The 13,648-nt window shown below is 41.2% G+C and overlaps 1 protein-coding gene across 1 annotated transcript in view; it reads right to left on the reverse strand.

The window, feature by feature from the left end:
- Positions 1-1,420: 1,420 nt before the first annotated feature.
- The window catches only part of cacna2d3 (calcium channel, voltage dependent, alpha2/delta subunit 3), a 31,009-nt gene continuing 18,781 nt past the window's right edge, over positions 1,421-13,648 (reverse strand). The window contains exons 14-39 of the mRNA XM_084542797.1: positions 12,531-12,664; positions 12,157-12,174; positions 10,855-10,926; positions 10,337-10,417; positions 10,172-10,246; positions 9,189-9,272; positions 8,870-8,941; positions 8,709-8,770; positions 8,527-8,594; positions 8,110-8,155; positions 7,881-7,978; positions 7,656-7,749; positions 6,805-6,900; positions 6,563-6,684; positions 5,911-5,988; positions 5,765-5,826; positions 5,646-5,690; positions 5,503-5,565; positions 4,920-4,990; positions 4,694-4,769; positions 4,426-4,466; positions 4,274-4,329; positions 4,017-4,134; positions 3,762-3,872; positions 3,421-3,547; positions 1,421-2,994 (exon numbers count right to left, since the gene is read on the reverse strand). Coding sequence (XP_084398923.1) covers positions 2,902-2,994; positions 3,421-3,547; positions 3,762-3,872; positions 4,017-4,134; positions 4,274-4,329; positions 4,426-4,466; positions 4,694-4,769; positions 4,920-4,990; positions 5,503-5,565; positions 5,646-5,690; positions 5,765-5,826; positions 5,911-5,988; positions 6,563-6,684; positions 6,805-6,900; positions 7,656-7,749; positions 7,881-7,978; positions 8,110-8,155; positions 8,527-8,594; positions 8,709-8,770; positions 8,870-8,941; positions 9,189-9,272; positions 10,172-10,246; positions 10,337-10,417; positions 10,855-10,926; positions 12,157-12,174; positions 12,531-12,664 — 2,063 coding nt within the window. The 3' untranslated portion in view covers positions 1,421-2,901. The remainder of the gene's footprint in view (positions 2,995-3,420; positions 3,548-3,761; positions 3,873-4,016; positions 4,135-4,273; positions 4,330-4,425; positions 4,467-4,693; positions 4,770-4,919; positions 4,991-5,502; positions 5,566-5,645; positions 5,691-5,764; positions 5,827-5,910; positions 5,989-6,562; positions 6,685-6,804; positions 6,901-7,655; positions 7,750-7,880; positions 7,979-8,109; positions 8,156-8,526; positions 8,595-8,708; positions 8,771-8,869; positions 8,942-9,188; positions 9,273-10,171; positions 10,247-10,336; positions 10,418-10,854; positions 10,927-12,156; positions 12,175-12,530; positions 12,665-13,648) is intronic.

A 13,648-nucleotide genomic window follows, 5' to 3' on the forward strand; every position in this document is an offset into this window, starting at 1 on the left:
ATGGTTGTTGCATAAATAGAGAAATAAATATTGTGACTGTACATGACTGTACATACACTGTTATTGCACTTTACTTTACTATTGCAGATTAGTTAAAAAAGTCATTCAGGCCCTTTCCTTTTTGTCCTCCTCCCCCCAAGTGAGTGGTGGTTGTACAGTCTGATGGCACGGGGGACAAAAGAGTTCCTCAGTCTATTTGTCCTGCACCTTGGGAGGAGGTATTCGGTATCTTCACGTGTTCTTAAAGGCGAACTACTGTTTTTTACAACCTGGATCTTATTTCTAGCATAAAATACGATCGTTTACTCACCTATATAACTTCTGTGTCATTTGCACTCCTTCAGGAGATAATTAGATCCGCGTATATCCATATAGTGGGAGTGACTGGGGCACCGAGACGCAGCCTTAAATAACTCATTATCTGCCGCGAAACTCGTTCATTTTGCCAATATTTTGCTATCATGCGCTAGTGCTATTCCCCGTTGAGTCCAGAGTTACCTGTTATCATCATCCGGGGTCTGTAGATTGACCAGACCCTGGATGATGTCTTCTGACCCGGATGACGTCATCTCTGAGCAGCGCGCGCACCCGTGACGGTCGGCTTGTTTACCTGTAATTTGCAACTGCTGTTTTTTTGCAACATGGCTGAATATTTTTCCGTTTCCCGGATGATGATAACAGGTAACTCTGGACTCAACGGGGAATAGCACTAGCGCATGATAGCAAAATATCGGCGGAATGAAAGAGTTTGCGGCAGATAATGCGTTATTTAAGGCTGCGTCTCGGTGCCCCAGTCACTCCCACTATATGGATATACGCTGATCTAATTATCTCCTGAAAGAGTGCAAACGACACAGAAGTTATATGGGTGAGTAAACGATTGTATTTTATGCTAGAAATAAGGTCCAGGTTGTAAATAGTTACCCTTTAAGTAACCATTTGATTGATTTTTTTGTTCATACTTTGGATTTTTTTTTTCTTTTGACAAAATATCAGTTTATCCAACATTTTGTAAAATAACTTTATGGAGTTTTGCTAAAAGTTATCATCCAACTTAAACCTAATACTCATTGGTATTACTGTACTATAATCTGGATTTTTATCATGTTGAATTTATGCACATAAACTACTTTTTTTCTTCCAGTTTTGAATAACCATTCTCTCACGTCTGCCCTCTTTCCAGTTATCAAAGAAGTTACCTGATCAGGAAGCAGACTCGGTGACCACCTCTCTATCTGCTGCTGACAACCCTCCTGGTGAGATTCGCATTTTCACATATAAGAAATTTGCTTTTCTGATATGGCATGACGAATATGTGCTGCGAAGGGTCAAAGTTAGTCTACATTTTTTTGTAATCTGATCAACTTGAATGAAGGTTTTGATATCCTTCGTAAATATGGTTTATTTTGTGATAAAATATCGTTTTAGTGCAAACTTCCTTTTTAGTTGCAGCTTCTTTTGAACACGCAGACACGCAGGAGTCTCAAACTTATGATGTAAGTCTGACATGACATAAATCTATTTGCCATATAATCTTTGTGAATAGATGATATAGTTGTTGTTTTTTGTGGCTTTTTTTTTTTTCCACAGTCGGACACGTACCATTTCTATTCCGTCGTGCCTGATTTGCCACCTGCACCGTCCCTTGGTCATATGATGTACAGCACCGTGACGGCGCACTGAGGACAAACTATTTTTCATACTGTGCAGAGAATGAAGAAGCATTTGTTTAAAGTCGACTTCTACAAGACAGTGTGGTACTTTATTATTATATTTATATCATGTCTTAATTACTTGCATACTAACACTTAAAGCTAATGTTTTCTCTTATTTCTCGCTTTTGTCTCTTTTAACTTCCTTAATTATCCCATGTTAGATGCTACACAAACTACCCCCCCACCATAATGACTTTCTGCTAACATAATACATTCCTTAACCTCTTACCATTACCGTAACCGTCTAAACTAAGTGCTTAACCTAAAACTCTAACCATCAGCGAATTGTAACCGTTTCCATAAAACCAAACACACACTTCAATAAACAGCACAAAGGTGAAAATGAAGGAAAATATGTCTATGTATTTATTCATCAGCTTGGTTAAGAATATGTGGTCATCTCGACAAATTATGGCGGAACACACCAACGTAACATCCTCCAAACTCACTGCTGAATCTTCATCATGCATCTTTATCTTGTCTCAGTTGTCTTCTGTTTTAAAACAGAGAGAAACTGGCAGAACAGAGCGATTACATTTATTCTTTTGTCTCTCTGACATTTAACATGATTCGTTACTGACATAAGAAAATAACTTAATTACAAAATCAACATAAATACTCGAACGAAAACTATGATGGCACAGTAAATAGTTTTCTCTTTTTTTTTTTCAGCAATTTGTTGCCAAATACACAGTATGGACTGCCCAGCATTCTTTTCACATTACACAAAAGTGCGGTTTACATTCTGCAGACGCTAGCTTTCATTTTTTTCCCCTCATAACAAAGAAGCAAACATTTAATGTCTCACTATCATCCTTTGCACAAAGGACCTTTTTTTTACTGTGACAAGAAAGCCCTGTACTCTAGGTATTTGTTTTTACTTTAGACATACTACTCACTTTTTTCTCTTAATTATTCAGTACGCATTCAGAACAATATCAGTGGCGTGATCTGCAATACTCTAGCAGCAAAGCCACCAGCACTCCATTACTCTCATTTTCTTTTATGTTTTCTGCATGAATGAATGTGAGTCTCAGTGCTACTGATAAAGAGTTTGTCTTAGCAGATTGCTGCCTGTGGCAGAAGTATGAGCAGTTTCATTTCTGATGGGCCGTGTTCTCTATGTGATTAGAAGCATCTTCTTATTGAGTTAGTCCTTACTGAGGTCCAGCTCTGCTATCAGTGGTCACCTGCTGATGGTTGCTGCTATCAGAGGCAGCAAAGCTGCTGCCAGAGGACCAGAGAGGCGTGTTGCAGAGCCACACTCCATGGCATTTTCCTGTAAAGACACGATCCACTGTGATAGATGTCACAATATATTTCAGAAAATAATATTACTGGTTTGGACATTTGGTTGTTGAAGCTGGCTGTAACAGTCATGAATACTAGGAGATGGAAACAGTTTATTACAAGATGATGGCTCTTAATTTTCTGTAGCTTTCATACTTCATAAAGTTATGAGGTAAACCATAAACATGTTAGAGCTACTTAATAACTGGCGCTATCTCATCTTGCTAACATTTGCTAAAATACTGAAACTGGGAAAACAGAAAACTACTTTCTGTACAAAGATAAGTTGCATTTATGGTATGTGTTAGACTACTTAGGTCAGCAGCAGCAACTTATTGGAGTTTTGAAATCAACGTGATGTTGCACTCCTGCATCAAATACACACACGCACAGTATGCACACGTTAATTTTGTACCTCGGGGTGGAAAGGATGACACGACTCAGGCTTCTTTCGGTCCTTCTGAAACTTCAGTCTGTCACATTTTAGTGACTCGTTGTGTTCAAAGGAGTCAAGGATGAAAACAACTAAACAGAACATGTAGCTGAGTCCAGAGTATTATTTACACACTTGGCCTGATGTGAAGCCTAAACTGTAAAATTTAGTCCTTAGGCCTGCATCTCATCAGTTAACCCTGAATAAGAAATCAGACATTATTTTCACTGTCAGAAACACACACAAATCTTCATTGTAATAGAACAGGCCAAGAAAAGAAAATCAGCATTGTTCAAACGTGTGTTTCATCAGAAAGGATATACATGATCTCGATGGGATCCATGGTGACTGGAGGAGCATTACTGCAGTCACACTTATTGTCCACGACAACCATGAAGAGATTGCTGCTAGGAATCTGCTGTATGACAAAAGATCTGCAGGCCAGACGCAGACAGAGACGAGTATTAAAATGTTATGAATGAATTGACGAATATGAATAGATGCAGATTATAGACTGTATTCACATTACTGCGTGGGGGGTTATTTTATTATTCAATGAGTAACATGCTACATGTTACCTGCTACAACCATCACATTCAATGTTGCCTGTTGTTTCTTTGATGGTGCGTTCGGAGACAAAAGCAGGATATTCTGTATCACACGGCACCATCATGGTTTTGCCCCGAGATCTCTGAGCTGAACGTGAGACAGAGCAAATTTATTTTGGGCCACAGAGGCCTGACAAAGCAGTAGATGAAACAAGGAGGTTATTTTTTTCTTCGTACTTCTCACGTATACACCTACCTTTCACACGCACTCATAGTTTCCTGCTTACCTTTAACAGAAAGATCTATATTCCACCAGCTGTAAAGGTTAAATTCTAGCAGGAAACTAAGAGAAAAACACAAAATCATCAAATTGTTATGAGAACAAAATAATAATTAATATTAAACAAACACAGCATATATGAATTTAGCAAGTTCTTACATGACAAGTTCAGTCAGGAGCCATTTAACCACAGAAAAAGGCTGAAAGAGAGAGAAAGAGTTCTTTTTTTGTTTCCCATAACTCAGTATATACATAATTCATGTGACTGAACTTTCACCAGTGTGAGAACAATACCAACAAAACCATGAACTCTGAGACAGTTACTGTGGCCTATGGTTGATGGTTTTAACGGCACACAGATGTAGGTACCACAGGTTACAAAAAAATAAAAAACAACAACACTGATGTTGTTTCTTGTCGCGCTTACATCTGACAAAGAGCGGGCACTGTCGCTGCTCCCAGCATACTCCCTGCAAAGGGCCTGGTAGTCATACAGCGTGATCCTGAGACACACAGAGAGCCCAGCAGAGGTGCTAATAAATACTCAATATGACACATTTAACAAGAAAATGCTTTATATGGCTTGGGTTTAACGTGTCAGTCGATGCCTCTGAGATAGATGCTATTGATAGATGTTAGTTCATGTCTCTGACCTTTTAAAGGAACCCATTTGGAGGAGTTTGTTCATAACAGCGCCCTCCACTTCCCCAAAGAAGAGCCCTGTCTGAGAGAGAAGCCGCGTCAAACCACACTGATGCACGTCAAGCAGCGAGTAAACTAAAAAAGACGAGGGTTAACTGCTGTAAGAAACATACAGACAGCCTTACACCTGCTGCAAAGGAACACAGTAACAGATGATGATGCACAGCCCCTGACCATTATGTAGATGTTACAGTACTGTTAGTCGTCTGTGGAGAACCATGTAATTGACCTTGTGCATGGTTACAATTAAGCATCAAAAAATTACTGAACATTTTTGTAACTTTCTTAGGTGCAAAACACAAACTTGGCTTTTATTTCCACTTCCATATCTCCCTTTGTATTGGTTAAAACTAAACTTTCCCTCCTCCATGCACCTCAGAATCAGATGCACTTGTGCTAGTAATGAAACTACTTATCTTCCTCTTTTTAAAAATGACCTAGTGCTATTTAAGGCTAGACTGAAACACGTGGTGAGCAGGGGCCAACCTTTGTTTCAAAGATGCAAGCTGGCGTACACAGACAAGAGCACGGTACCTGAGACTGTTCTTCTGTGACGAGAATGAAACCATTGTTGTCGATGAGGTAGCAGTTAATGTCCTGTTGGAAGGATGAAGATTAAGTTAACAACACAACCTGAAACGAACATAGAAATGATTGTGTTGTGTGACTGTTTTTACCTCGTTATCACAGCTAATGCTGCATTTTCCATCCAGGGCTGTACACTGAGAACAAGAGCAGTCACATGTAATAAGCAAGCTAATTCTTTGTAAAAACTGTAGCAGCGGTGAGTATTTACCTGTCTGCAGGCAGTCCAGAACTTCCTCTGAAAGAACTCAAGCTTCATTTGGATCCCTACAGCTGAGTGCAAGCAAAAGTAGCCTTTAACATGATCAGCGGAGCTAGACGCTGCAATGACGCGAAAAGTAAATTAGAGGTAATTACCAGCAAAAATTGGAGACTTCCTGTCATCCATGAGCTGAATCGCAGTGCTGGCTAAAACTACACTCTTGTTTTCTAAAGCTGGGGGGGGAGAGAGAGAGGAGGAGAGTAAATGTTACATTTTCCGGTCACTAGATGGCGCCCTCTACTCAGGGGCCTCAGTCAGCTGGCTCAGAGGGAACAGCAGCACCAGTTTATTACTTTACAGTAATTGAGTCCAGTTACAGCTTTTTCTACAGCCAGATGACCCTAATATTTCTGAGATGGGTGCTGTGATAGAACATCCGACTCTACGATGGCGTGCAGTCGTATTATTAACAGAGGAAAGGTGGTAAATGTCCTGGAAAGGGAAGCTGAACGCTCCACTGTATACAGAACATGGGCCACATTAACTGCTGGAAAGCTGTAAGTGAAGTGAGCTGTGCCGCGCATCTCATGCTGTAAAGCCACATGTCCATAACAAAGACTGTATGTATGATAGATGAATTTCCAAAAAGCACAGTTTATAATCATGCAATGGAAAGAGAAAACTATACAGGATGGACTTGTGTAATTCATAGAGTAAATTTAGAAGAAAAACACAGACAAACTGATGTTTTGCGAAGTTTTGTGCAGACAGAGCTGGACAGACACTGAATTATTTTTTCCTGTGTACCTGTGCTGAAGGGTATGGAGTAGACAAATGTGCCGGGGACCTGCTCTGCAGCTCTCTTGTACCACAGGGGGAAGTGATCAGCATTAAACACACCTTCCTTGTCCTCCGCTGTCAGGAAATCTCTGCGGAGGCACACAGAGTGAAACTGAAGTGGGGAGCGAAGGATTAGATTCGTCAAAGACAATCATGCCCCTGCCTCTCGCTGTGAGTAATGATTAGGGTAATGTCGAGCAGACACTCACCGATTAGAGAGCTGATCGGCGGGTACGAACAGGTTGGTTCTCGACAGACCGGTGCGTGTACCCAGGAAAGTGATCTCCACTCCTTTGTCAGAGTTCCTGTTGGTGTGATCCAGAGGAATGAATGTGAGCCATAAACACATCTGTGCTGCCCCCGTGCTTACCCTGAACATTTCTGACTGATGTACTGTAGGTAATGCAGCAATATAAATAAACATTTAGAGATGTATTGATGCAGTGGGGCTGCGTTGTTGTTGCTCCAATAGAAACCACACAAGTTGCTGTTAAAGCTACGTGGTGCATGGAGTCGTGAGTTAATATCTTAGTAATATGATGTAATATATATTATTATAGAATTAAACAGTTTTAAAACTTGCTTGCTTTGTATTTAACCATATATTTTTTATTTTAGATTCATCTGAATACTGTGCACTTGTCCCGATCTTTGATTGACTAAATAATTAATGGGTTCATAACAACGTAATAAGTCATAGATTCGCCGAAAATGATAGTAATCATTACTTGCAAAGTCCTATGATGCATACACATCATATATTATACCAGGGTGCAGGGTGATGAAGCATCCAGTATTACTGATGAAGACATATATAAGCTTCAGCAGTAGCAGCCCAAAAATGGGCATAATACTATTCCAAGTTAGCACAACAACTTAATCATATTTAAAGCTGCAGGCAGACTTTTTGGATTATTGTTAGCATGTGTTTATTAAAGGCATGCTAACATTTATAAGCTATTCATCATTAATTGCGTTAACTGCAGGCATTTTTTCAAGTTAGGGCATGTGACTGCAGATCTGGAAGAGGGAACAGGACGTGACAGCAAAATGTTCTTACTCTGACTTGTTGAGAGCCAGTCCAGTCCAGTAGGCTTCCAGTGGAGCAGTGACCACGGCGTCAAACAACACTTCCTGGATGAGCTCTCTGTCGCCTGCAGAATGTGACACCAGTTTTAATCATGGATCTGATTAACAAAACACGAGACATCCATCTGCATTTATTAATTCAGGTTTAATCTCCGCCTGCTCATAGTCTAACTGGTCGGACTCAGACGTCTCTTACACTTGAGGAGTGGTCTGCGGCCTGTCATGAACAGCTTGATGGCTTGGATCTGGGTCAGGTGACGGTGCTCATGCTGCTCCTCTGTGTTGCAGTACGTCCTGTTATCCAAAAAAAAAAAAAAAAAAAAAAAGAGCAGTGCTGTTAGATCACAGTCCTCGGGATCCCTGATGAACATGGAGGGATAACCTACATAACGCATGAATGCCCACTTCCATAAGCCCCGCGTTACCATTCATCTGCCAGGGCGACATCTGGCTGTTCCAGATCACGGAGCCCTGAAAAACACAAGTCAGTAACGCTTCAGCAGTGTTGCTCTGTTTTGACTAATGCGCCCAATGTGTTCACATGTGCACAAGTGTTCTGGAGTTGCCCGTGTCTTATTCTGGTCTCAGAAATCTTATCGTGGCTATTGGATCTGGAATACTCCAGACTTTTACTCAGCCAATCAGATGTCGTACAAAATTAGTGGCTTTTAAACTGTATACAGAGATATGAATAACTGAGTTTTCACATTTAGTGTAAACACCATGTCCCAAACGTCATCAAAAACAGAATCAAAACTCAAAAGTGGGATATAGTGTGAATGCAAATGCCCTCAGTTAGACATATTTAAACTTTTATTTATGCAGTTATAGCGCTGGAGTACCTGCTTCCACTGATACATTTCCTCTGAAGAAGAACTTTCCATGACCTCTTGAAAGAGCGACTCCAACACTGGTGGCACAAACAGAGAAGACAATCAGCCCTGAGTCAGACCACGTTGGACTGGGACTGAGACATAAACTGGCAAAAACATTATTCAGGATTGCAATAAAACTTTTCCTGCACCTGAATGGAGTTCCTTTGATGTCAGTGTAGTAATAGTCGTTGTGCATCTTAAGCACACGCCTCTGAAAGAAGAAGAGATTCACTCCTTTAGTCCAGAGACAAGAGCGCGAACATCTGCCATCTGATAGGGAGACACTAAACATCTTTATCTGCAGCCTCACCCCTCTGTCCACGGTCTTCTTCACCTCCATAGAGAAAGTCCCCGTCCTCCTGTTCACCATAGCGTTGCGTAGCTAAAAAGATAACAAAGAGGCACGTACAGCAGAGAGGCCGAGGCTTGGTCACTGATCAAGCAGAAGGACGGTGCGGGATGTGCCAGGATCAGGCTCATTTAATCTGATAGAAACTCTTTCTACCGCTGGAGCAAGTAATGAATCACGAGTCATCGAAACACAAAACACTGCAGATACAAACCTAGTCAGGGTGTTTCATATTGTACTTAGAAAATTATGTTTCACAACATGATTTTTTGGCACGTACAATGTCATCTTTGTCCTCCCACTCCACCTCTGAGAGATCCACACTGCTGTAGTTGGGCTTCCTCCTCTTCTGACCGTCCTGATACTGCACAAAGGCACACAATGCACAGAGTTTAATAAGCCCTTTAGTGTAGTGGCACGTCACTTTGACTAAAAGTTAAACCACAGCTCAGACACGTCGGCTAATCTAGCCTGGCACAACTGGACTAGTATCAACTAGGATCTGCTTGTGGCACGTCATTTCCAATCATGAGCCTGATATTAAGAAAACGCTTCAGTGTAATCTGTCTTTTGTGTTTCACTCTCAAAATGAAGACCTGTTTATCAAGCCCTGCTATGGAGGTTTTGTAATTATTTAACAAATCGACTGTGAAATTAACACTGTCAGGTAAATTAAAAATAATTAATATGATTGATAGAAAATGCACGCTCAGACAAGTCAACATGAATGCATTAAACTGTGCACGTCAAACTCGGCCCTACCCTACGTAGTCCCGGCTCACACGAAACAACAAAGTCAATGACTACAACCACAGCACAGTTTTAGCCACAAAGAGACAGTCACGAAGAACCAACACAGACCAAAACACACAGTTGCACAGAGAGGAATAGCACTAGCACTGGCACACACAGATCCACTAGCACAGCCATAGCTCCTGAGGAACCAGCGGTCCCAGGGCGAGCGGGCTGTGGTCTCTGCCAGTGAGTGTTAAGTTACCTCTGGGAAATCTCAGGCCAGCCAGCCCTATGAGTGGCCTTTATCCCTGCATGCATACATCAAAGGAAAAGGTGGGGATTACAGACTATACGAGCCCATGTAGCCTCCTAACCAGATAACACATTTGTCTCTGTGTGCCCCCAGTGGAGGTCATACTTTTGGTGTGGTGCATAACAGAATGGAAAAAAACAAAAAGGTAAATTCAGGGTAAAGTCAGGGAATGCTGTGAGACTCTTCAGCTGTAAACGTGTAGAAAAGTGACTTACCAAAGGCCTGAGGTCCGGATGTATCAGGATGTAGCCATTGTTTGTGATGGCAAACGCATATCCGTGGATCCCCAACTAGAGATAGAAAAGAAGAAGCAAAATAAAAGATGAATTAATAGAAATGCGTATGAATACATCGATTTAGTGCAAGACGTCAGACTGTACCATATGTTTGGGGATGAGCTTCATCAGCTCCTGCAGAGGGATGTCTGTTCCGACGACCCCCAACAGGATACCCTGGTTCTTCTGCGGGAAATGATTCAAAACACGAATTTAGATAAGAACTAAATTAACTTTCTGTGACTCAGCAACTGTAGGAGATCCTTACTTAAGTAAAAGGTGACAAAAGGGTTTCTCTGATAATACCATAATTCAAAAGCAAAAGCACCCACTTTGTAAAAGTACATGAAAGTAGAAAACTAGCAAATTGTACTGTAAGTGTCCAACTGAAAGTTGATGGACAATGGGTTCCACAAGATAGACATTTTACTTTTCTCTTTGTATTTTGCTATATTGAAACAGTAAGTGTGCGCTGTTTTCGTGTCTATTGATTGTGATTGTGTCTATTTTTAGCTACTTGTGCCCCTTCGGGACAAATAAAGTGAATTGACATGTATTGTGCGATGGATTTAACACTTATTTAAATGATCGTACCTGTAATAATTAATGTTAAACTCTCTCACCGTTTCATTCTTTGTGCTGAAGACAGGCATGGCTACTGTGGTCATCAGACTCGGGCCTGATTTGTCTTTCAGCTGAAAAAATAAAGAAAAGAAACAAACTGAGATTCTAGAGACTAAATGTTTTGTCTATTTATACTGCAAAATGTGTTTCAATTTAAAAAAGAAAGCACAGTAGCTATTTACTAGTGAGGAGGCCATAGGAAAAAGAGGAACATGGGTTTCCTAGTAAAATAAGCAGCTTCAGGGCCATGAATAAAGGTCTCTGAAGGTCAAAATTAATTATAGAACATGTAAAAGTGAATCCAACAACACCACACCAATCTGACAGAGAGAGGCAGAATTTATTCCTTGCATTGTTGTGAGTGCAGCATCTAAATATGGTCTTGTAGAGCTACATGTTTATGTGACCCTGGTCAGAGCCCTCTACTGTAGTCGTCAAACCTGAACCATGTGAGTCTCATGTGCTGAGAAGGATGAAGGCTGACATAATTCAGCACATGTTTAAGTAGGTCTGCTATTCCCTCAGCTTCTGAGTCGATGCAGCTGAGTGTGTGTGTGTGTGTGTGTGTGTACGTGTGTGTGTGTTTGATGTTCATTTGTGTATCTGCATGCATATGAAACAAAGGAGCAGTGAACTACAGTGTACACAAGCTGGCTTGACAAAATGAAGAATGGAGGGTCCTTAAATTCATCACCAGGCACAATGGAAGAGAAAACTGGACTGCTTTAGTCTTCACAAACACACACACACCTACACACAGGTAAGCCCGTGGACGCCTGACAACCTCCACCTCTACCTCCATCTCTCTCTCTCTCTCTCTCTCTCTCTCTCTCTCTCTTTCCTCTCCCTCTCTTTCTTGGTCTCCCCTCCAATGTCAGTTTTATTACGGGCTTTAGGAGATAAAGTGCAATGATCCACAGAATGATGAATGGTGTGTCTGAGGCTGAGATACAAGAGCACACACTCCAGAGGACAATCTCCCAACCCTTTTGTGTGAGCGCATGTTTTAGTGTGTGCGTGCTCTTCGTCTCCATACTGGGAAAAAAAAAAAAAAAAAGAAGATCCTCCTCTATTCCTAGTGCGTAAAGGGGAGAGCCTTCTTTCACTTTAGATTTCCTCAAAAATATTGAAGCATGATCTTGGAAAGGAAGGAACAGTGATGGGCTATTTAAGTTTCAAGTCACTTCCAATTTAAATCTGAACAGAAACCTTTTATTCCCAGCCCTTTACTTTACAGAGCTGGACACACAGCAACCAAGCAGTCCTTATAAAAGACAAAAAAATACAGATGCAATATTTACCTTATGAGCTTGAGAAAGCTGATGAGAAAGACACATAAAGATAAATTCATCAGTGAATTAAAGTCTGCACGTTTTCCGCACTGAATTCATGGACACAGATGTACATTGGGGGGAAGATCTATGCAGATTAATGAAGCTCATAATGAGGAATCGTTCCAACGGCACGAAGAGTAATGATGATGGAGCAGATCCACACATGTGCATGCTAACTGTACAGTGCAAGGATGGAGAAAACAGCACAAACACAATATCATCGAACTCGAGATAGCAGCAGCACAAACTACAACCTCAAAATCTTTATGAATGCAGCTCCGGCCGAATTTTGGATTAACAACACGGATACAGTTTCAAACTTCAAATTCAAAGACGCTTACTGCACTGTCCACGTAAGCTTCAGTCCACACCGTGTCGTGCTCGTGATCGATGACCTTCGGGCGGCTCATGACGTGGAGGTACCTCATCACGTTCTCCTGAACATCGGCCAAGGTCGAGATCTGACTAAAATATCCTGCGGTAACACACATCAGCCCTAAATCAAAAACCCAGTACACCGATCCTCCACAAAGTCAGCCCGTATACTTCAACTGATACCGTTTAACATCAAAAAGCACAATTTGCATTCTGTTTTATTTAAATCCTTTACTTGTTGTATAATGTACTTTAACAACAAGCACTAAAGATGTGGAGTAATGATTGGCATCGTAAGGTTATAGGTTCCCACCAACACCCCCATGTCCATGGCCATGTCCAAACTACTCCCCAGGGTCCACACAGGTTTACTCACTGCTGTGTGCACGACTGGATGGGTTAAATAGGAAGAATTTCCCCATAAGGTATTTAATAAAGGAAAATGTATTATTACTATATAAATGATTAACCAGGGCTTTAAAATAGATTTTAGACAAGCTGAGGTCATGGGTAACCTGACCAGCCAGATAACTTTCTGAAAAGTCGTCATTGTGTTCTTGGATACTTGAAAATCGACATCTCTTCAACCATATGACGTAGTAAGAGAGTGCTGAAGAGGGAAACGCAACAAGCTGCATGCTGGGAAACTGTGAAAGCTAGGAAGCAGCCAGTGTAGCTAGCCATGTTAGTAAAGTGAACATTGTCACACCTAATGCACGACCACAGCTGCCAGTTGTTCCTCACAGGACACTGAGCAGATGCCTTGCAAGTTAAGGTCAGGAGTCCAGGTTCCCCCGGTGCATCCCTTTTCCCTCTGTCCTTGTTGTGGTCAGTGTTTGAATGTTTTACGATTCACCGAGCAATTAAACGGTAGAAATAAACCTAGATGTGAGTCTACGTCAAGGCTTATCTGTTGCCCTAAAACACTTTCCATCTAAATGTCCTGGAATCACCCTGTACGACACCTGCCGTATTTAGGTTTTCAAGGGTGGTGTATAAAAAAATAAAAGTGGTCATTATGCAGAATTGCCTCTTTCAGATCCTGCTGTATGCATACTGAGTGTAATTTGCTTTCTATTTATGA

The sequence above is a fragment of the Chelon labrosus genome (assembly GCF_963514085.1).
Source record: "Chelon labrosus genome assembly, chromosome: 4".
Classification (NCBI taxonomy): Eukaryota; Metazoa; Chordata; class Actinopteri; order Mugiliformes; family Mugilidae; genus Chelon; species Chelon labrosus.